Below are 24,779 nucleotides of genomic sequence, written 5' to 3'. Positions count from 1 at the left end.
TCTACTCTTATTTTCTGGTCATTAAGTTACCTGATACATAGCATCCCTGTTGAATGGGAACCTGGGCTATTCATGGGGTTTTCCTACCTCCACTCTCCTTCCTCTCTCCTGGTAGGGATATTTGACATATCTTGGGAGCCGACACAGAGCAAAAGTTTTCTAAGACTGCATATTGCTGTAGAGTTGAACCTGTAACTCAAAAGGTATATCCTGTTCCAGGAAAATTTGTTTTATTTATGCTGTTAAGGTTCTGTGTGCTACCCGAGTCTGAGACTTCATGTCTTACAGACACTTCAGAAACATTCTCAGACAATATCTCTTTGAATATGATCCCTGTCCCATGTTTATCTTTCTTTCAGGTTTTCCAGTTGAACATTATGTGTGTCAGACCCCCTCATTCTAGCTCATGCCTTTTTTCATATTTTCCAGATTTTTACCTTCTTTCAGATTCTGGGTAATTTCTTCAGCTCTGTCTTCTATTTCACAAATTCTCTCTGTGCTGTAATTAATCAGCTGTTTAATCTGCACACTGACTTTATAAGCCTTGACAATGCAAATATAATTAGCAAATCAAATTGAATCACTGACAATTAGTATTTATTAAAATCCCTTTTTCCTTAATTTTATAGGAACCTTTAAAGGACTAGTAGTAAAGAAACAGTTATCTGAGGTTTATCCATGTATCCTGCTTCCCTTCTTATTTCTGTTATATTCGAGCAAAATTAAACCAAAAGAATTAAGACTAGCAGGGCAATTCTGTTTTTAAAAGTTCTCTCTCTCTTGTGCATATGTATATGGACAGATATTCATGTAATGTTAACAATAGTTATTTCTGATTAATGGGTCTTGGAGTAGTTTTTAACTTATTTTTCTAATATAGGTGAATCTTCTACTTGAGCAAGTATAAGTTAACAACAACAACAAAGTAGAAAAAAAGGTTGTAAATTTCAGCAGCTGAGTGAGGTGCCACTACTCCTTCTGCCGGTCAGCTTAAATTCTATTGATATACTGCATACTTTAATTCACTTTAGACTTCCCTGCCTCATCATTTAGTCATTAATGTTCAATATTGAGCTTTCTTTCTAAAGGTAAAGTACAACAGAGAAAAGAGAGAGAGGTGGGAGGGAGGGGGGAGAGAAAAAACCCCTAATTGTGATCTTGAGATATTTTCATATAAAAAGTTTTCATTATAAAAGTAATTTTCATTAAAAAATTTGAGTTGCTGAGATTCCCTATAGTAGCAACTATACTCCAAAATTTTGACTATGTAGCCAAGTATAGCAATAAGTGTGATATTTTCTTATAATCAGCACTTGGGTATTATTTACAGTTGGACAGTGAACAGATGAAGGCTTTGGGCCCATTGATCCTGTAGTGAAATTATCTCATGAAAAGTTGTCAGAATCAAATAGTTACTTTTGTTTGATTTTTGTCTTTAGTTTTTCATAAGCACCATTTCAACTGGACTAGGGTTCTGAACCCCTATTATTCCCTCCATAGTGTTTCATAGCTGTATCTAATTGATAACTATTATTTCAGAGGACACAGTTACAGCTCTAATATGGGTGGTCTACCAAACTCCCAACCAGTTAATGATCTAGCTCTTCTTAGGTGAATTCATACATTGACATTTGCTCCTCAGCAGATAATTAGCTATTGTTTTGTCTCTAAAGTATATTTGAGTTACCCAGTGGAAGCAAAATTATTCAATTATTGTGATTTTCCAGTTTCTAATTTCTTATTCTCTAACATTTCATGTCTTTGTGGCATTTTCATTTCAGAAACATTATAAAGGCAATTCATTACTGAGAATACATAGAACGCTCTTGAAACAAAAAAATCCAAGACTGTTGTCTTAGTCCAGTCCATTACGTGAATAGTAAACATGAACAACAAGTAACAAGATATTTTGAGTAGCACCTGACTACGCTACAAAAAAAGAAGAGACCCTCAAAACAAGTTAGTGCCACTGGCTAGTCATTTGTGCTTCCTTTAAGTACTCTGTGTCAGCCATTCTCCAGGTGTGGTTCCAGGACTAAACCCAGTGTATTACCTGGGAAGGTTAGGACTGCAAATTCTTGGGTCCTTACCCAGACCAATCGAATTGTGCGTTGCTGATGCACGCTGTTGTTGCAGAACCATTGCCTAGATGGTGTGGTCTCAAGGCAAGGAGACTGGCAAGGAGCTACCAAAAGGCAATTTGCTCCATGTGTTTTGCCACCTTTTCTCATCTCCTGTTCCCCCACCCCAACCCCATCAAGGGCTGATGTAAATTACAAAAGGAAAATGGGTGTTTGACTTATGCTCTGTGCAATCCAATATCGTCAGCCACAAACAGATCTCATACAGAGGTAACTGTATTTTAGTGATCAAGGGTGTAGTCTGTGGAGTCTAACTCCCTGGTTTCAAATATTGGCTCCACTTTCTACCAGCTATTTCTCATCTCCTCCTCTTAGTTTCCCCTATTTGTAAAATGATAGCTAATAATGTTAATTACCTCATGAGGTCGTTGAGATGATTAAATGTAAAGTGCTTGGCATATAATAAGTGATTCATAGATGACGCTATTGTTACAAGATTTTTCTCTCCTAGGCTGTATTTTGGTACAAATATCAAGGTGGGCATCACTTCAGTTGTATGTGTCATATTTAGTGTCGTATTAGGTTGTGGGAAAGTTGAGGAGAAAAAAGTTATGAATTCACATGCTGCCTTCCTACGTACCATGTCAACAGAATTAATGAAGTAACATTTATAGAACATGTAGTAGTTTTAAGATATTCTGTAAATTCAGCATACATTTATGATAATGACAGCCTCTACATTTATGGTTTTAAAGCAATACACTTCTAGGCCTCCAAATATAATGGATCTCAGTAATTGGTGGTGATAGTTTTAATTCCTTCTGCTTCTCACTTGAATCATTTATGACAAATTCTTTAAGAGCCATGGCACAGCTCAGCACATTACACATGAAAAACATTCAGCTTAGGTTTCTCTCTCCTGATATAACAAACACAGTGGTTAGTGTTAATAAATTCAAAGCTATTATGTTACCTCCAACAAAATCAGGCTAAACTTTTAAGAGGTCATTTACTTGTAATTTTACATGACAGTTATAAAACTGTTTCCATGTGAACACTTTAAAGACCATTTGTTTGGTCTTTAATTGTTCATTTGTTCGTTTAGAACAATCAACCCATGTTGAAGATGTGCATTAAAATCCACTTGATTTACTGGTTGACACTTTATCTACATCTAGGCCTCAGTCAATACTGTTTGCTTATTCAAAGTATAAAGTGGGTAATTAGAAGACTCTCATGGACTTCTTTAATCTTGAAATATTACTTCAAAACTGAATGTAGTTGGAGAAGCACTTACCTTTCCATGAAAATATTTCTACTTTCAATAGTAGGATGAGGATGGCAGCCTTTTTAAATGGTAAGACTGTAAGATCCTTCTGTTTTTGTACATATCCAAAAGATTTCTAGATTTTAAATGTATTGACATGAGGGTTCAGTTAGTTTTCCTTTGAATCTCAGATGATACATACGGTATAATAAAAAAGTATGTATTCAGTCTTTGTCCCTGGTTCCTGGCACTAAGCTCCTAGAACCCTGGCAATTTCCTGAGTTACGTCTTTTGTTATTCCTAACAAGCCCATACCTGAGTTTATGTAATGAGGTGACTTTAGGCTCTGGTCACCAGAGGAATCAACCATATGAATCAGAGGGCTAGAACTATCAGCCTCACCCCCAAGATCTCCAGGGAAGTAGGAGGGGCTGGAGAGAGTTCAATAATCAATGGCCAATAACTTAATCATGTCTAGGTAATGAAACTTAAGTAAACAATGTTAAAGGAGCATCTGGGGAAACACACCCATGTGCTGGGAGGGTGCAGCACCAGGACAGGACAGGGAAGTGCTGTACACTTCTCCCCCCACTTTGCCCTATGCATGTCCTTCCTCCCATCTGTTCCTGGTTTGTATCCTTTATAACAAAACCACACTCCTAAGTACAGTGCTTTCCTGAATTCTGGGTCATTCTAGCACATTATTGAACCTGGGAAGGGGTGGGAACACCTAATTTGTAGTTGGCCAGGCAGAAGTGTGGGTACCCTGGGGACTCTATTGTCGGCTGGTGTCTGAAGTAGGGGCAATCTTGTGGTACTTCTAATTTCTGGAATCTACGTTAACTCTTGGTACTGTCAGAATTGAAGGAAACCCAGTTGGTGTCAGATAATCAAAGAACTGCTGTTGAACAGTGGAGTAGGGGAGATAGAAGAGGCTCTCCTATCGTTCTCCAGTGCTCTTGGGATTCCTATGATGACCAATGTCTGGCACTACTGCCCAGGTGTCACACTGTAGACCTAGCTAAAAACTCCAGTAGGAGTAAAGTGAGAGGAACAAAATACCCAGTTCAGTACAATATACATCATGGTTTTTAATAGCTGTTACTGTAAAATGCTTTATGAACTGCCAAGTCCTAGTCAACCTAAGGTTTACCACCAGTGGGTAGCTTTCTCTCTTCTGCAATCACATTTACTGGCATTTGGAGCATGCTGATACAGCCTTCACTTTTGGGAAAAGTAAAATGAACTATACCTGTCCCTCAAACCTGTTCTGAAAGGCCTTGCCGAATCTAAAAACTCAAATGATAATTTTAATGCTTTTCTGTGCCTTTGTCCCTGATCTCTACCTTGTGGTCAGGGCTCTAGAAAGATTATGTTTAAAAATAAACCTTGTTTCATACCTTGGCTTAAGGGCACAGCATGAGCTATTTTCAGCATTCAAAATTCACTAGATACTAATAATTTATATACTTGAGACCACTGTTATGTCAGGAATGTAAACATTTCTTTAAACTACAACTAACTCAGGAACGTGGACATCTTAAGGCAAACTGAAAAATTCAATATGATATAATTCTATCATTAGTATTTTCTGACTTCAAAAAAGGAAAAAATATATATATAAATAAAAATATAAGCTTTGTAGCAGATACCCAACTGCCAAAGAGAACAGACTTGGAAATGTTCATACACTTTGATCCTAAAATAAAAACCACCTTCTAATTCCTATTATCTTTAAATCCATGACTTCTCCAGTTGTGTGAAGCCATCCTCTTCAGTAATTTCATAAATGTGATACCATTTAACATCAGCATTACTAAAAGTCATGTTGAATTGATCTTTTAAATTTAACACACTAGTAAGTGGAGATAGTATTTTTAAAATAGGCTGTACTAAAATCCCATTGGCTAGTGTGCTCCACCATACAGAAGAGCAAATATCAACCTCTTCCTCCTTCCTTTCTTTTGAACTGATTATTGGGGACTGGAGATGTGTACTGAGAATTTTATATCTCAATTCGTGTTATCAGTCATGTTAATACAGATGAGAAGACATCTCTGACCACGAACCAACTTCCACACTGGTAAGGTGAAAAAAGAGTCATGAACACATAATTTTAAAGTTTACTTTAAAAATGTAAATATCTCCCAATATTTAACAGGTAAAGAAAATAGCATATTGGTGTATGTGGTTGTTATATTTTATTTTCCAAGTAATACTGATTAAAAATATTTACACACCTACTTTTAAGTCCACAGTTTAGCACTCTTATTTGTATGGCTTTAAAAGTTATAGCACAAGATCTTTACATTAAGGATTGGGGAAAAAGATTCATTCAAAACAAAGCCTAATATATTATATACATGTTTTTTCTCTGTACTTTTAAATACATTAATTTTTAAGTGATGCTCATCTTTTTTTTCATCTGGTGGTAAAATACTAGTGCAACTTTTCATCAAAATAAAGTTTACCACAGATATAAGTGAATTTTCCCAATTGAAAATGGCCCTTCAGCCGCCACTGAATGAAATTTCTCAATCTAACTGAAGTGAAAAAGAACCGGTAGCTGTCACTGTAAGGAAAATACCGAGTGCTATAGCATGACCTACATTGCTCCTTGCAACACAAACTCTGAAAGACCCAGAGGCGCTTTACAGAAGTTTAGTTGAATTTGAAAAGGCACATGGGTGTGGTTGGTTTTTAAACATTCTAGAAATTTGCCGCCACCACCACCGTTTCTGTTGCAGAGATGACATCTGTGACTGTCAGGGTAGACAAGAGTGTTGTTCAAGCTAAAGAAAGCCAGAAGCCAAAATTTAACTGCACAGTAACAATGCACTTTTCTTCATGCAGCCTTGTGTTTCCTATATATTCAAATATTCTAACATGCATTAGAATACATAAACTTGTATTCTAATGATTTTATGTTTGATTTTACAATATGGGGGAAAAAAAACTTGAGGAAGGACATGACTGGGCAAAGAGAGAAGGGAGAACCCTTACCACAATGAAAATAGATACATTCGTACCCAACTATATAATAAGAATATAATCCATTTCAGTTTTCCAGAAATATACTTCTCAAAGCTTCCCATTCACTTATGGGAAAGATCCCTCCTCTGTGGCATCAAGTGGGGGAAAATCAGTTTGTTTCAATAGAAACAGTTGAACACAACAGGAAAGAGCTTAACTTTGGTCCACATGTCTGTTAGCTTAAGGACAGTCACACTGCCCATCATCAGTTCAAAAACTCAACACATAAATTTAAAAATATATTCATTTGTTATTTCATTCTAAAACTGGCATAGGTGTTCTGTTCTCATTTTCTGACTTTTCAACTTGGGAATCCACTGTTGATTTGGTCTCTAAACCCTCAGCATCTTCGTGATCTTCTCTGGCCGCCTCAGCAGCATCTGCTTGGGTGGGCTCTCTCTCCTCTTGGTTCATGATTTCAGGGGTCACTTGATCCAAGTCTGCTTCTAGAAGCTCAGTTTGTACTTCCACTGGCATCTGATTTACCCGTTCAACGTGCAGCTCCTCTACATGTACTTCGGTACCTTCTTCAGTCTGAATTCGACCCACTTCTAGATAACTTACCTGGACCTGTTCTGGAAGCTCGTTCATATGTGAATCGTGCACTTGGCTGTCCTGGAGCAGATCTGGGTGGACCTGTTCCACAGTCACTTGTGCCGAATCCACTTGAACCTGAAGCAATGGTAACACGTGCACCTTCCCAACTTGTTCTATAATAGTCATTGATGTCACAGGTTCAGTTTGCACACGTGTTTCTACTGAAAGAACTTCTTCAGTTACTAGACGCTCTGAAATATTATGAGCATCACTGAGATGCCTCCTTAATTCATTTCCTTGCATAAACCACAAGTCACACAAAGTACAATGGTTGGGTTTATCTCCAGTGTGTATTACCAAGTGATCTTTGAACTGGTCCCAGCTGTTAAACACACTATTACAGACCTGAAATAACCAAACATTTGGTGTTAACATTTATATTCAAACTGAAGGAAATATGGATGCATTTATTCTCTATAAGAAAAAAGTTGAAGATTTTTCTGAAAATGTTATAAATATGACATGTGTAACATAGTCTAAGGGAATTTCATAATTCTTTTGTTTATTTGATCTTTTACCTGATTAGCTAACAACTTAAATCCTTTTGGGGAAACATTTTAATATTGCCTATATTTAAAGGACTATAAAGTAACACTATTATAATTTCTTCCGTGATATCAACATTAAGAACAATTTCACCATGTGGGATAAATACACACTAATCATGGAAGAGCCGCCAATTATAGCTGGTCTGCCTCCTCCACCCCACTCCTGAATTCTAATGATTGTTCTATGGTTAAGAATAACCATAGTTTCAGACTATGTTACTTAGGACATAGTTTTATTGACATTGGTATCATCTAGGGTTGGATAAAAACAACAACTACTACTATTACTATTCCCCCTATGAAAGCAGGACAATGATGTTCTTTACTCTCATTTCTTTCTAAAGTTGTCAGCTCTATACCTTTGCTCTAGGTCTGTCACCCTTCACCTCTAATGATTTCAAACGCAGACTCCTTTGCTAAGGATGGAATACACCCACACATACCTGACATTCATAAAGCTTCTTTCTTCCCTTTTTTGCCCCCACTCCAGTTTGGCATGCAGTCAGGTGACATTTGAGGGTGCTATTTCTAGCAAATCGTTCATGACAATTTGGACATTCAAAAGGTTTTTCACCTGTTAGAATAGAAAAAAAATCATATTGACAAATTAAGAAAAACAGAAAATGCAAAAAGTTTTTTCTTTTTGGTTAATTCTAATAGCACCTTCTTGAAAGAAGGATCAGAACTTATAACTCAGATGTTTCCACCACATCCGAAAGACTATTCTAAGAGGTGGAAATAGTATGATTCTTGTGATTATATCTGTGCTCTGGCAAAGAAATAAAATTTGGATCTGAATATTGTTCCATGTTTTTGCATTTCTTAAAAAACTGTATATTTTCCCTTAGATAAAAATCAAGGTCAATTTACTTTTTGGGGACATGCACCCCTCTCCATTCCACAAGCATTTTTTGAGCAATTATTGTGTTGCCAGGCCACATGCCAGGTAATGAAGATAAACTGTCCTTGTTTTTAAAAACTTCATATCATAGGCCAGAGTATTTCAGGAAGGTGAAATACATGAACATAAACAAATGCAATGCACCACAGAAGGCCTGTTACAGAGAAGAGGGCAATGGGAAATGGGACTGCAGCAGTACAGAGGAGGAGAGTGATGAATTCTGCCTGGAATGGAATGAGCGAAGGACAGGAAAGAAGTAGGTTATTCTAGGCAGAGGCACAGAAGTGTAAAACAGCATGGCAGGTGAGGGGTAAGGAGGGAGGTGTCATACTGACTCCCAGATCTCTGGCTTAGAATACCAACCAGAATAAAGAACAGAGGAGTCCCAGTAGGTTTGGAGTGGGATGTGCTAGGGAAGATTATAAATTCATTTTTGAGTCAGTGAGTCTGAGGTACTCAAAGCAAAGTGGAAAATCTGGTAGACAGTTACATAGACAAATCTGGAGCTAAACAGAGGGTGGACTGACATACAGATACAGAATCCAATAAAACATCCAGTTAAAACAGCAGGTAGATGAAGCAAGCAAAGAAAACAAAAAGAATAGCCAAAGTAGAAGGAAAGAACACTGAGGAAAATTAAGAAAGAAATTTCAGGAAGATGAGGTAATAAACAGCGCCTAAGTGAACAGAAAGATCAGGTAGGATAACAACAGGGGATTGGAATAACTCTAGCAAGAACACTGTGAGTGGTATGGTGGAATCAGAAGCCACACTACAGTGGGATAAGGGAGCATGAGTGAGGCAAGTTAATGGAAACTGTCAGTACAGAAATTCTTTCAAGAAGGCTTGGAAGTAAAGAGGAGACATGGCTAGAGAGGGACATGTCAATAAGAGGTTCTCTAAGCCAGAAGAGAGTCATTACTTATTTGCTGAAGGAGAAGGAGAGAGTAGTAGGAATGACAGATGAAACATGGTCTTGGAGGAGACATCAAGGTGTGGGATTCAGGATTGGCCTTGAAGAAAAGGGAAATATCTTTCTCTGTAATAAAACAGAAGGAGACAACGAGGAACCACATAGTTTACAACACAGCTAGGTTGGGGGTAGAAGTCAGACAAACATGTCATCTGCTGGGGTGGGGTGTGGGCAGAGGTCTTGAGTGCTGCACTGAAGGTCTAGAATGCCAATTAGGAAAGGAAAGATATAAATCAGACACCAAAAGGCCTAACTTAAGGTCTGATAAGAATTTTTTCCAGCAGTGCTTAGCAGGGAGCAGAAGTAAATGACTGCAATAATTAGTTCCAGGATGTAGGGTTCAAAAGCCAAAGGGAGCTGGGCCTCGGTCCTCCGCCCGCACCTGCTGGAGCCTGTTCGCGTTGACTGACCAGAGTCCGCGAATTCAACGCTCCGAGCCCGTTCGGACGGCCCCGACCCCCAGCTTTCTGTCCTTTGAAGGCACTAAGAATAATGTCCCTGCGTCAGTTTTTTACTAGAGCCAATCACCTGTCATGCCTGGAACAGGGATCGTACCCAGATTGCCCTTAGCCCCAAAAACCACGAAGTCCACATCTATGAGAAGAACGGGAGCCAGTGGGTGAAAGCTCATGAACTCAAGGAGCACAGCAGACACATCACAGGTACAGACTGGGCTCCCAAGAGTGACGGCGTCGTCACTTGTGGGGCTGACCGCAATACCTACGTGTGGAGTCAGAAAGATGGTGTCTGGAAGCCGACCCTGGTGATCCTGAGAATTAACCGTGCAGCCACTTTTGTCAAGTGGTCCCCGCTACAGAACAAATTTGCTGTGGGCAGCGGAGCACGACTCATTTCTGTTACTTTGAGTCCGAAAATGACCGGTGGGTAAGCAAGCACATTTAAAAACCCATTCGCTCCACGGTTCTCAGCTTGGATTGGCATCCCAACAACGTCTTGCTGGCAGCAGGATCCTGTGATTTCAAAGGCAGAGTGTTTTTTGCCTACATTAAAGAAGTGGATGAGAAGCCAGCCAGTACGCCCTGGGGCAGCAAGATGCCTTTTGGTCAGCTGATGTCAGAGTTTGGTGGCAGTGGCACTGGCGGCTGGGTGCACGGGGTCAGCTTCTCTGCCAGCGGGAGCCGCCTGGCCTGGGTCAGCCACGACAGCACCGTGTCCATTGCCGATGCCTCAAAAAGTGTGCAGGTCTCAACTCTGAAGACAGAGTTCCTGCCCCTCCTGAGTGTGCGCATCGTCTCGGAAAACAGCGTCGTGGCCGCCGGCCGTGACTGCTGCCCCATGCTCTTTAGCTGCGCCGACCGCGGCTGCTTGACCTTCGTCTCCAAGCTAGACATCCCGAAACAGAGCATCCAACGCAACATGTCGGCCATGGAGCGCTTCCGCAACATAGGCAGGCGGGCCACGACCGAGGACCGCAACACGGCCCTGGAGACGCTGCACCAGAACAGCATCACTCAAGTGTCTATTTATGAGGTGGACAAGCAAGATTGTCGCAAATTTTGCACTACTGGCATCGATGGAGCCATGACCATTTGGGATTTCAAGACCTTAGAGTCTTCTATCCAGGGCCTTCGGATAATGTGAAGCTGAGCGAGCCTCCCAGATCCAGCATGAGGACGGACAGGCTGCGCCGGGCAGCTGCGCCATTTGCATCATGGGTAGGAGAGCCGGCCGCCAGGAAACACTGAAGACACATATGGCGCAAACCTTGTTGTGTGTTTTGTTTGAGGATAATTGGTGAAAGCGTTGGTTTTTTAAAAGCAGCAGTGATTTGGGTTTTGTTTTGCTATTTCATTCCATTCTTTTTTTTTTTTTTTTTTTTTTTTTTGCGGTAGGCGGGCCTCTCACTGTTGTGGCCTCTCCCGTTGCGGAGCACAGGCTCCGGACGCGCAGGCTCAGCAGCCATGGCTCACGGGCCCAGCCGCTCCGCGGCATGTGGGATTTTCCCGGACCGGGGCACGAACCCATGTCCCCTGCATCGGCAGGCGGACTCTCAACCACTGCGCCACCAGGGAAGCCCTCATTCCATTCTTGACCAAAGCTTCTCTTTAAGTAGTTTATTATGGAAAATTGTCACACTAACTTAAAGGGGGGGGGGAGGTATGTAAATTGTCCGCTAAAAAATTAAAAATACTGAATGTGGGGGGAGGGGAAGCCAAAGGGAATATGCTTAGAGTACAAGAAAAAGTGACTCAAGATATATACAATGAGGACAAGATAACGTCAGAAACGGGGCAATAAACTAGGTGGAAAGGGGTATGGAAAGACAGGAAGGCTAAATGAGGTAGACTCCCACAGTCAAAGTAAGGAAAGCAGTGAGAATTCAAGAGACAGGATGATGCTTGTAGAGAACAGGACTAAGATTTCAGAGGTGGAACCTCAGTGATGATCTGGTCCTAGACATGACCCTCATACTCACGTGGAACAGACACAGTCAAGTAACTCTGAGCTGTGTTTTATCCCTGACAAAACAATTATAGCTTATTTTTTATATAATTTTCATGAGATGAAAAAATTAATTTGAGAGAGAAGACCTAATCACCTAGAATTATTGTTGGTATAGAAACTCCTTTACAACTCCCCAAATGTTGGGAGATACTGCTAACTAGAATAGTTTTAATAGTGTATAGTTTTTTACTATAAATGAAGCCTACAGATGAAAACTGTCATAACCTCTTTAAGGGCAATTTGATAATATTTGCCAAGATTTACAATGCACATATTCTGTGACTTGGCAATTCTGCTGTCAAAAATTAAGTTATTTGAACATGTACACAAAGATTATGTACAGGTGTGTTTATTGCAGCACAGTGTGTAATAGTAAAAGACTAGCAACAACCTAAAAGTGTATCCACAGGAGTAAGTAAATTATGGCATACCCAAACACTGAAATACCATGCAGCCACAGTGAAAAAAATTAAGTAGATTCATGAATGTTTCACACATTAAAAAGAGTTCAAGATAAATTAAATGGCGTAACACTGTATTGCATGCTCCTGTTTGTTTCAAAACTTCTGTGTATGTCTGTTTATGGTTACTTGAAAATGCAAAGAATATATCTGGAAGGACAAATAAGGAAACGATGTCAGTAACTGCTTCTGGGGATATCTATTTAAGTAGGAAAGAGATTCACTTTTCAGTGCACATCTTTTGAGCTTCTGCTATTTAAAAATTTAGTTTAATAAGCCCAATAAAATCTAGGAATTGTAAGAGATTGATTATACTTTAGATGTGTAGAAAGTACAGTCTTCCAAGTGCTTTTATCATTTTCTCTTATTTGTCACAACCCTGTAAAGTAGGCATCATTATTCTTATTTACACAGACAAGGAAAGAGGCCCAAAGATAAAGTTCATCAAGCTGACAAATGTCAGAACTGGAGCCTGGGAATTCCCTGGCGGTCCAGTGGTTAGGACTTGGCAATTTCACTGCCAGGGCCAGGGTTCAATCCCTGGTCAGGGAACTAAGATCCCGCGAGCTGCGCAGTGTGGCCAAAAAAAAACCCAAAAAACGAAAAATAAAAAAAACCTGGAGCCTCAATCTAATTATGGTTTCCGGACCCAGATTTTTTCCTACAATTCCACACTACCTCTCTGGGCAACTAGGGAACAATTACTTGAAAACATGGTTACAGGTCATCTTTGGATTCTTTCACATGCAATGTTCCACAGGCATATCTGTCAATATATCTGGCTCTCTCCCCCCACCCACAAATCTTACCCTTCTATATTTTTCTTTCTAAATTAATAAACTTCCAATCATGTAGCCACCCAAATCAGAAAGCTGGGAGTCACCTTCTCTTTTACCCCTACATCTCACCAATCACCAAACCCTGTTGATTCTGCCTACTTAACGTTGTATCTCCAACCCTTTTTCACTATTACCGCCTTTATTCAATCCCCCATCCTTGTTTAGATTACTCCAACAGCCTTCGAATTAGACGCAGTAGGCTTCACCCACTCCAATCTATCCTGCCAGTTCTCTCTCTCTAAAGCATAAATTTAATCAGAAAACTCCCTGGCTTAAATTTCTTTAAAGTGACCCAGAGTCTTTCAAGATAAAAATCCAAACTCATTTACAGCACTTAAATGAAAATAACTACATGATCTTAGCCTCATCTCCCATCACTTTCTCTCTCGTCCTTGAACCACTGGGAGATCGTCCATGATGCCTAAGTGCACGCCACATGGTCAGCCCTCCAAACTCTTTTAGCTGCATCTCCTGGCATTCGGACCCAATCCTCCAGTCATAACAACCTGCTAGCAAGTACTCCAAATGAGTGACTTATCTCTCCTCTATGTCTGTGTACACTTAATTTCTTTTGTCTGGAACGTTTATCTCCTGGCTAACTCCGTTTCCTTTGGGAGTCATAGGGTAAACCCTCTAGGAAGCCATCCTTGTCTCTTTCATCATAAACAGCACAAGCAGGCATTCCCATAAGACTCTGTGCTTACCTCTATCAGCACTTAGCTGATTGTGCCTGCTTGTCTCCCCTAACGTAACTTTGAACTCCTTGAAGGCAGGGACTCTAAAATTTATCTCCATGACCTAGCAGGCTGGCATTATCATCACTATTTTCCAAATGGAAACAAAGTAATTCAGGACAAGTAACAGCCAAAATTTTGCAAATCAAGCGTGGATTACTGTGCATGCTTTAAGAACATACAAGAAACCAAAGCACTAAACTAATGAAAGTATACAAAATATGAAATTGAGGGGGGTATATTATGTATATGTTGAGAGTAGGAAACAGGAACGGGACCATTTATCTTTACACTTAGTTTGTTATAAGTGAAAAATGATCCACCCTTTATTAACACAAACACAATTAAAAACTGTTTACTGGGGGCTTCCCTGGTGGCGCAGTGGTTGAGAATCTGCCTGCCAATGCAGGGGACACGGGTTCGAGCCCTGGTCTGGGAAGATCCCACATGCCGCAGAGCAACTGGGCCCGTGAGCCATAACTACTGAGCCTGCGTGTCTGGAGGCTGTGCTCCGCAACAAGAGAGGCCGTGATAGTGAGAGGCCTGCGCACCGTGATGAAGAGTGGCCCCCGCTCGCCAACTAGAGAAAGCCCTCGCACAGAAACGAAGACCCAACACAGCCAAAAATAAATAAATTTATAAAAAAAAAAACCTGTTTACTTATGTTCCTCTTGAATTTACTAAATCACTGATCACATATGCTGTCTTGTGACTAATTACTAGTACAATAATTGATCGAGGTTAAAAAAGACAATAAAAGTTCAGTTTGCTTTACATACTAAACTGTTCCTTCAAAGGGCATCTGGTTCTGTAATTTGTAACAACTACTTAACTAAGTTACTTAAGTTATCTCACATCATTTGGAAGGGAAACACAGACATAAAACATAATGTGGGGCTTCCCTGGTGGCACAGTGGTTAAAAATCCGCCTGCCAATGCAGGGGACACGGATTCAAGTCCTGGTCCAGGAAGATGCCACATGCCGTGGAGCAACTAAGCCCGTGCACCACAACTACTGAGCCTGCGCTCTAGAGCCTGTAAGTCACAACTACTGAGCCCGTGTGCTGCAACTACTGAAGCCTGTGCGCCTAGAGTCCCTGCTCTGCAACAAGAGAAGCCACCGCAATGAGAAGCCTGCGCACCACAACGAAGAGTAGCCCCCGCTCGCCACAACTAGAGAAAGCCCGTGTGCAGCAACGAAGACCCAACGCAGCCAAAAATGGATAAAATAAATAAATTAAAAAAAAAAACCCATAATGTGATTTAGCTCTATACTTTTCTGCTCAATCCAAAATACAATGTGCAGGGCTTGGAAAGCATATTTAAAAACTTCCAAAATGGTTTGCGTTGTCCTATTTTCAAACAGGTAAGTCACTAGGTAGTGTTTTGGGTAAAAGAGACAATTGTTTCTACTTTCACACTGATAGGAAATAATATAGAAGTGATTATCTGTTGGGGTACTGGAAACTCCTATCAAAGTGTGCTAGTCACCAAGTAACATTTATTTACTAAGTTGTGCTGCAGGTACACCAATGCTTTTGCAAAACTAATCCACAGTTACCACAAACATGTTCATCAGAAGACCATTAACATAGGTGCTTATTTGTTTTTTAATGACTAAAAACTATACCTTTAAAGGCAGTTTCCAAATATACAACAGGTCTTTACATATAATGTTTGTAAAACCAGAAAGCATTTTCCCCAAAGATTTCATGAATGCCTATTAGTTACCCCAAATTAGTTACCTTAAAGCCTTCTAAATTCATAGTGAGCCTTTAAGTAAATTAGGAGATTCCCTTGCTGTTCACTTATTTATCCAGTTCTTGAGTATTACTAACAAGGGTTTGAATAGTGAGGGATCCCACACTATTTGAATCTATGTTTTCTCAGTTTCAAGCAGTATGTAGCAAGCAACTCTGGACAGCAAGGGATCTACGAAAAAATTTCATCCAAAGTTCTCCAAACTCTAGCATCAAAGAGAAAGATTCTGAATAGTGTGGGATAACTATATTGTATTCACTGTATTAATAGTCTCAACAGCCTTAACCATCTCACAGAGTAAGAACTTGGGAACAAATGTCCAGAAGTCTGACACTTAGCACTCTGCAGCAAGTGCTTTCCCCACACCTTTGTCACAGTGGGTTTAGGGACTCCCCAAGATTCCAAGTCATTCGTGGTGGTAACTCCTGTGTATGGCACAGAAGACCTAGCAGAGAAAGCTTGGGGTGTGGGACCAAGGACAGGGACTCTGACAGGGAGAAAAATAGGCTCAGGGATGGATGCAGAACTAGAAGGGCCAGAGGTTCTAAGGCAGACTCCCTGGACATCTCCCTCACGTCTGGGATGGCTCTTAGGAGAGTACAGAGACCTTACACTTTTCATCTCCCTGGCTGTGCACCAGTCCTGACATGTCTGCCCTTGGAGAGATGAAGGAGATGGACAAATACTGCCTTCCTATCTGCCAGGTCAAAACAGATAACCAAATGTATGCAAAGGTATAAACATATTTGGGATGGTTTGCAAATGTACCCATCTATGTAATCTGTTAACATAAGGCAGGGAAAGTAAAAACAGTTAACAGTGAAGTTTCACTGTAATTAAAATCTCATAATCTATAACCGTTAATAAAGAATCACAACCGTTTTATGTATTTTTTTTTAAATTATAAAAATTGCCAAGATGTAAGAATGAAAATTACTTTCAAAGTTAGTACTGATTTTGCTTTGAAAGCGTAAATATTTCAACGAATATTATAAAAACACTGTGTGCTCAGCCGGCACATTAGGGAACACAGGAAGTGGTTCCTGTGGTGCTAATTAAAATAAGAAAAAAGGATTTAGACACTTAGCTTCAAGTGAATGTGGAAAATCTATACTTTTAACATAAAGTATTTGCTAATTACCTGTATGCTTTCGAAGATGCTCTTTAAAATGTCCAAAGTGGTCAAACTGTTTCTCACAGTACTGACATACGTGAATTTTTTTCCCAGTTCTTTGCTTCTTACTGACTCCACCTTCTTCAAGGTGGTAACAATTGAGATGCTGTTTCCATGCGCTCTCCCGAAGATACCTTTTATTGCATATTTCACACTTGAAACTCTCAGTGGAGTGTGATTTCATGTGTTCCTTAAAATGGTAAAACAATTTAAATGAACGGTTACATTTCTCACAATGGAACAAGTCCTTCACATGTGACAGCTGAAGTTCCACAATTTCAATACCTTCTACCTGTTTGCTTGTGGGGTCAGAGGCACAGCCATCTTCATCTTTAATCTGCCCTTTTCTATCACCTTGACGGTACTTGCTGGTGATATCTGCCAATAATGCCAGAGCGGAATCATCAGAGGAACCTGTGCTCTGAATATACTTTATGGACTGCCTGGCAGTAGCCACATCCTCTAACGTTTCAATGCCTTCATCTTCCACTTCGATTGTGCCTTCAGCAATCTCCACCTCGATTTCAACAGGTTCAGATTCTGCAGACGGCAATGACTCAGTGATAACATTTGAAGTTTCTGCAATCTTTCTTTTTTTTGCTTCACTTTTTCCTGTGGTAGTTTCCTCTAGTGGAGCTGAGTTTTCTTTGTTCCTGAAATACACAATGTATGGATTAAAAAAATCTATAAGATCAATCAAAATCCTACCAGGCTTTTTGGAAGAATTGATAAGCTGATAATAAAATTTGTATGGAAAGGCAGAAAACAAGACTGTAAGACTTATACTACCCGATTTCAAGACTTACTATAAAGCTACAAAATTAAGACAATGTGAAATTGGTGAAAGAATACACATGGAGATTAATGGAAGAGGATAAAGTCCAGAAATAGATCTACATATATATAGTCAGCTGACTTCTGAAAAAAGGTTCCAAAGTAATTTAATGGAGAAAATATAAAACAGTGGTGTTGGAACAACTGGTATCTATATGGGAAAAATAAACCTTGACCCTTACTCTCATATTATACACAAAAAAATTAAAAATGAATCATAGACTTAAATGTAAGAACTGAAACTATTACACTTCTAGAAGAAAACAGGATAAAAATCTTTGCAACATTGAAAGATTTCTTAAATAGCACACAGAAAGCAGAGACTTTCAGCAAACATTGATAAAATGGATTTCATCAAAATTAAAAACTTGGTCCTTTGAAATACACAGTTAACAGAAAGGCACACCATAGACCAGGAGAAAATATTTGTAAACATGTATCTGTCAAAGGTCTTATATAGAGAATACAAAAAGAATTCGTACAATTCAATAAACTCAACGGCTTAAGACAACTGTTGGGAGACAATTCCCCGTGAGTCCCTTGTGTTTCTGCGTATCTTGTGAATTGACAGCTTTGGTTCTGGACTAGTTTTCAAGGATGTTTGCTGAAGAGCCAACAGCCTGGGAAGACAGAGTGGCTGCTACTGGAGAAGAGGACACCTTTACTTACTGTCCAATATAATAATGTTCCCCACTGTGGGATAAAGGTCAGGCAGGTTTGTTTGCAGCCCATTCTAAAAGATTTTGGTTTCCTAAGCTGGAGATCCTTCAGCTGTGATGAAAACAACCACATGCAGAGCATTCACCTGGGCCACTCTATGTTACCCCTGTGGGACTTAAGGAAGGGAAAAGTGGCACAAATAGAAAACTCATGCTGCCTGCTGTGCAGAGAATAATAAAGTCCTTCTTTCTGACCTACGAGACCCGTTATCTTCTATCAGCATCCATGAAACCATGGCAGGATAATTTCTCGGCTTGCAAGTAGGATAAACACTCAGATCTCTCACAGATCTTGCCAAAGTTTGGCAACCAAGAACAGGATGCTGAAAAAGACAAGGCTTTCTGGAACAGGAAGGATGAGACCTCACAGAGCAAATGGAATTTGAGGAAGCCTACTAGAGCTGGCAGTAAACCTGTTTACCAAATTGTATGGTCAACTGGGCAATAAATGGTCCTCTACTTATTTGCCTATTGCTCTGAGTTCAACTGTGTGCCCCCAAAAGATATGATGAAGTCCTGACCCCTGATACCTGTGAATGCGACCTTATTTAGAATTGTCTTCGCAGACGCAATCAAGTTAAGATGAGGTCATTAGAGCAGGCCCTACTCTAACTAAGTCTTTATAAGAAGAGGGACATGTGGACCCAAAGAAGAGAAGGCCATATGAAAACACTGAAGGAAGACGGCAATGTGAAGATACAGGAAGAGATTGGAGATATGCTGCCACAAGCCAAGGAACACCTGGGGCTACCAGAAACTAGAAAGGGCAAGGAAGGATTCTCCCCTAGAGGCTTTTGAGGGAACATGGCCCTACCAACACTTTGATTTAGGACTTCTAGCCTCGAAAACTGTGAGAGAATACATTCGTGTTGTTTTAAGACATGCAGTTCATGGTACTTTGTTATGGTAGCCCCAGGAAACGAAGACACCTATTAATGAGGAAAAACTGAGAAGGTGGTTACAGGATGAGTACTGGGCAGTAAGTTTAAGGACAGCTGCTGGAATTGTGTCCCAGTTGCTGCAAACTTGCTAGGGGTGGGGGAGGCAGCGGAGGACTTCCCTGCCAATTGGGTGGTCAGCCTGAAGTCTGCCCACAGTAACAATTAACACTAAGATTCAAAGGGAGTAGGAGGGTGGAGACAGAGGTTCTGCCCCTTTATAGACAAGTTACTGCCACATGTACCTAAACCAAGTGTGCCAGGAGGGAAATTCACAACTGCTACAAGCAGAAACCAGTTGAGTCATTAGAACTTTGGCTGGTCCACATGGGAGATGAGGGGGCAACATAATGCTTGTAGAGCAAGGAAGAATTGCAACACCTGGGCCATCTCAGGGCTCAGCTCCTCCTGCGGTTTGTCATGTCCACCTGAGATCTATTTGGAGATGACTGTAAAAGGCTTGAGTTTTTTTTGCAGTGGGTCCTGGCTGCCACAGGATGCTGTGGATGCTCTTGGAGAGACTTCTCTGAAGCAAATTCCTACGATGAGGCATTGACTAGCAAGAGTCTTCCTGCCCAACTGGGTTTATAATGCTGATGAAGATGAGTCACTGGGGAATGAAAAAAGGATCCAAAGTAATATAAAATTCTTTGGTCAGGCCTGCTGAAAAGCCCCCTTTTATGTTAGACCAGGAAAAAGTGTAAGAGATGTTATCATGACAGTGGGGCAGCAAATATCCAAGATTAAGCTACACTCTTGAAAAAAAGCCACCACTGCGGAAGTCAAGTCTGAGTCATCTAAAAGGCATAAATGACACGGCCCCAACTAGAAATCAATGTGGATGGGGCTACTGAATCAAGGGGTCCCCCAAACTGACACTGATAGTGTCAGTAGTGATGACTTTGCTGCCGGATAGAGGGCTTCGAGTGGGCTGAAAACACTGGAGGTTTGTTTGGCTGAGCCACGTGCAGCTCCAGTGCTGCTTGAAACCAAAATGTACCTTGCTCACTGGCAGAGAATCACTTTCTCCCTCCATACCACTTCCCCCCTTCTACCTTCCTGTTGCCTCTAACTTGACCTCACCAGCTTGGAAAAGATAATTAGGGTTGGAGCCAAGGTCTCCTTGTTCCCAAGGGTGAACAGTGAAGACACCATGTATGCATCCAAGTATGCTGAGGAAAACTCAAGAATGGGAGAGGCTCAAACTTCCATGGCTCTGTTTTATCCAGCAGGTGTCCCACTCACCATCCCACCTGGTTCCACAGAGAGGAGGCGCTTACATTCAACTGATGGGGCTTGGGCAAGGTTCACAGCAGGAAAGGGAGGCTGTCCTGACCCCGTGGGTGGGCCTGATTCTACATACTGTTGTTGCTTTGACATCTGAATGCACAGCAGGGATTGGTATGGCATGTGCATTTACCATTTCTCATCCCGGAAGTACCAGATATGGAACATCCCAATTGAGAAGAGCCAGATGTAGAGAAGAGCTACTGGAACAAACTCCCCTAACGTTAGCCACCAGTAGCTGGGTCAGGATTTAGCACAAGTGTCTTATCTTTTGATATCTAAAATTTGTACTATACTGTTGATATCCTACTGACTGGCAAGCCAGAAGTCTCAGTCTCAAAGGCCCTGACCGTAGTGTTATGACACCTCTACCAGCAGAGGTTGCTGATAAATCCCAACAAAATTCAGAGGACTGCTCACCAGGTAAAGTTTCTTGGGACTAGACAGGCAGATTCACAACACTCAATCCCCTGCAGCAGTAAAAGAAAACCTGTTTTTTCACCTCCTCCCTCTTCCCACCAAAAATGAAACCCAGCATCTTACTGGACTTTTTAGGTACTAGAGACAATATGTGTCTCACCTGCGCATTCTACTTTCTTCGTTATATCAGTCAATATGCAAAACAGCATCTTTTAAGTGGGGCTCCAACCAACAGGCTGAATTGGAAGTTTCCATCAAGTTGTGGCACAGTCTCTACCTTCGGGCCCCAAAACCCTAACGACCTCTTTGAGCTGTAAGTCTCTGAGACTGACGCTTTTTGCAGATTAGAGCTTCTGGCAAAGGGAGGTGGTCTCCACCCCAAGGTATTCCCTGGATTTTGGACTTGCCAATTCCCTGACATGGCTACAAGGTACACTCCCTTTGACAAGAAAGGATTAGCTTGCTATTGCACTCTTGTTAAAAGTGAAGCCTGATCCATGGAAACTTGGAGGCTCTCTAGCCTGATACTGCCGTTTGGGAGTGTGTTAACTAAGACTTCATGACTAGCAAGGTAAGATGTGCCCAACAAGTCTCACTGGTCATAAAGAAACAGTGACAGTCAAGAAAGCAGCTGGTCTCTCGGCTTTACATGAGAAAGTGGTAGCTCCTCCACGCTGCTGCCCAAAGAAAGCCACTAGATCGATGGGGTCTTTGATTCACTGATGGTCTGGCTAAGCTGAAGGCTGATGGTATTCACTGGGCTGCTGCGGATGCTCAGCCTTAGCACCAACTTTGCAAAACCAAAAGTGGACATGGCTGCTCTGCTCAGAAGGCAGAACTCAAGGCTGTCTTTGTCGCTCTGGATGACACTCTCCACTATGAGCCTTGTTGTATTTTTACTGACTCTTGGGCTGTTGCAATGGCCAAGCTGTCTGGCAGACCTGCAAGTCTTGGCAGATTAGACACCCATCTTTCCATAACTGTGGAAATGAAGAGCAGCTATTGATTCAACTCTCTGGATAACTGATTAGACGCTCATGGTAAAAGCCTGTTCTCTGATACCAACTGGAATCAAGTTGCTTATCAACCTACACTGCCCAGACTTCCATCACTGCCACCTAGGCCCAACATTATTCTGAACATGGTGACACATCCACCATCAGAAAGTCAAAGACCCTATGCTTCTGATGGAGAAGTTGCTACCGCATGTCAGACTTGTGACACCTGCCAAAGTTGGCCTGTTTGTTTCATGGTGAATGAGGCCAAATCATACAGGGCATTGTGTCCAACTGTACCTGGCAGACTAACTACACTAGACCTTTCACCCCATCTCAGGGCTATCCCTGATGCCTCACAACTACTGACACTTTTTCAGGTTACACTGTTGCTGTTCCAGTCTGAGCAGTTGGTTCTGGCCACACCAGATGGCTCTTGAAACGAAGCTGTGTCATATGTTTAGCTTTCCGGACCATCTGCAGCCTGATAATGATGCACCAAAAGCTATTCAACTGGCTGTTAGTCAAGGTATTGTTAAAACTTCCAAGCTCCCTGCCATCCACAGATATTGATATTGTAGAGAATTACAATAGTTTCCTCAATTACTGACTCAAAAAGATTTCAGACTCTACTTCCCTCACTTCCTCCTTGTCCAAAAGTCCTAGTAAGGCAGTTTGGTCATCAAACTGAGCTCTACCCGGAAAAGGATCATCTGTTTTTAGCTGCCTCCTGGGTAATGATCAAGCCTAATGGGGTGTGAAGTTACATAAACTTAAATGGAAGTTCAGGATCTGTCCCGACCATTCTCAGACACGATCTTTTTCCTTCTGCCTAATGGCAACCCTGGGACAGCCTGGTTGGTACCACTTCCAGGTGACAGCCTGGTCAAAAGTGGGCCTAGCAGATTCAAACCTAGTTCAAGTTCAGCCATCTGGATTCTCTTACTGAATGGACATCATCTTAGATCCTAAGAATAATGACCACTTGGTTGAATATACTGCTTGCCAAGTACAATCAGATTGGCCCTTGTGAGCCAAAGTGGGAGACATAACGGGTCTCTTAAGTTTTATAAAATGTTCTTGTCCCTGACCATTCCAGATGAAAGGTCTGGGTAAGGGGAGGAGATGACTGGAAAAGGGATTGAGTTACAGCTACTAGAATAGGATACACTGATTTTGTGGAGGTGGAGGGAGAACCACCACCCTGGAACCTGGAGAGAAACCTCTTAGACTCCAGGAGGTATGGGGGAAGAAGGGACATTAAAAATCTTTGTTCTTCAGAACCGCTCTTAGAGCCTTCCTCAGGTAGGAAGAGGCTCTCATGCAGCTCTCCCCAACTGTTGCAACGTGCTGGATCTGCCATCCCACGCCAGAGGGCTCTGACAACTGGATCACCATCTCCCTTAACTTTACCGAGAAGTATTTTGCAAACAGCAGGGGATGGCCAAGCGTCCTGCATGCTCCATGCAAAACAAGAGACGTTGGCCCACTACCATTCCCAAAGCTGAGGCTCAGTTCGCGAGGTGGCTGACTGCCGTTCAGCTGGCATCCAGGTGCTCAGGATAAACAGAACAGACCGAACTGGCTGCCCGCAGACATTCAGTCCAAAAACAAGGCCTAGACCCAATCATTCTGAGCTGGGAAAGAGGGAGACAACGTTGGTGACAATGTCAACCTGTGCCCCTGACTGATGAAGGTCCCCCTTTGGGGGCACAAACAACTATACTTCCTGTATGGAAGCCAGGTACTAACTTCCTTCCCTCCCAAAAATATGCCTTGCAACTCTGAGGTGGGAAGAAGGGACCATCCAGTGTTTAGGGAAACACCACTGGTAGATCACTTTAGTTCTCAGATGACCATGGAGGTCTCTCCAAAATGAGCCTACCCTTGGGACTTCCCTGGCAGTCCAGTGGTTAAGACTCCGCACTTCCAATGCAGGGGGCGCGGGTTCAATCCCTGGTCGGGGAGCTAAGATCCCACATGCCGCCTGGGTGGCCAAAAGTGAGGCTACCCTTGGTTACTTGGGGGAGTGTCCTGGAGGAATAACTGACTTATTTATGCAAGCCCTACGGGCAGTTTTCTCTACAATGGGAGTCATCCAAATAAAAAGGTGGGACTTGAGAGTCCGCCTGCCAATGCAGGGGACACGGGTTCGTGCCCCGGTCCCAGAAGATCCCACATGCTGCAGAGCGGCTAGGCCCGTGAGCCACGGCCGCTAAGCCTGCGTATCCGGAGCCTGTGCTCCGCAACAGGAGAGGCCACAACAGTGAGAGGCCCGCATACCGCGCAAAAAAAAAAAAAAAAAAAAAAAAAAAGGTGGTACAAAATTTGTGCCTGACTCAAGACAATGTGATCGATCAATGACACTACTTGGGCTCTGGAAGGTATTCATGTCAGCCTCAAATCACTGGCCACGGTTATTATGGAGGCTAGACTTGCCCTAGACTTCCCCCTGTGGACCAATGCTCAGACTGTGCAATTGCTAAAACATCTTGCTATACTTAGATTAATGTTTAGGGCTAAGTGGAAAAGTCAATACACAAACTAAAGGAGAAAGCCACCTGGCTTTCTAGGGATTTGTTCAGTTGGTTGAGTGCAGGACCTTAGCCGGGGTAGGTGCACGCTTAAGCTTAGCACTGCAGGGTGGCCACATCCTGCTACTTGGAGTGCTGCTGATAGTTGTCTTAATTAAATCCAGTGTAAGAAAAACTGAATGGATTAGGTCCCAGTCCCCTATTTGTCACATTAATC

General features: G+C 41.7%; 1 protein-coding gene and 1 pseudogene across 8 annotated transcripts in view; one reads left to right on the top strand and one right to left on the bottom strand.

Annotated features, from left to right (window-relative positions):
• Window positions 1-5,457: 5,457 nt before the first annotated feature.
• The window catches only part of ZNF131 (zinc finger protein 131), a 33,047-nt gene continuing 13,725 nt past the window's right edge, over window positions 5,458-24,779 (bottom strand). For 6 of the 8 annotated variants that reach the window (XM_060142912.1, XM_060142910.1, XM_060142913.1 and 3 more), the window contains 3 exons: window positions 16,803-17,488; window positions 7,970-8,100; window positions 5,458-7,323 (listed from right to left, as the gene is read on the bottom strand). In XM_060142912.1, the coding sequence (XP_059998895.1) occupies window positions 6,637-7,323; window positions 7,970-8,100; window positions 16,803-17,488 (1,504 nt within the window). In that variant the 3' untranslated portion in view covers window positions 5,458-6,636. Of the gene's footprint in view, window positions 7,324-7,969; window positions 8,101-16,802; window positions 17,489-24,779 lie in introns of those variants that run through there. The other 2 variants (XM_060142915.1, XM_060142918.1) reach the window with 2 other exon arrangements.
• LOC132518037 (actin-related protein 2/3 complex subunit 1A-like) lies at window positions 9,766-11,197 on the top strand (annotated as a pseudogene).

This window comes from Lagenorhynchus albirostris, chromosome 3 (genome assembly GCF_949774975.1).
Source record: "Lagenorhynchus albirostris chromosome 3, mLagAlb1.1, whole genome shotgun sequence".
NCBI lineage: Eukaryota > Metazoa > Chordata > Mammalia > Artiodactyla > Delphinidae > Lagenorhynchus > Lagenorhynchus albirostris.
Note: the sequence above shows the minus strand (reverse complement) of the source record. Positions and strands in the feature narration are given on the sequence as shown.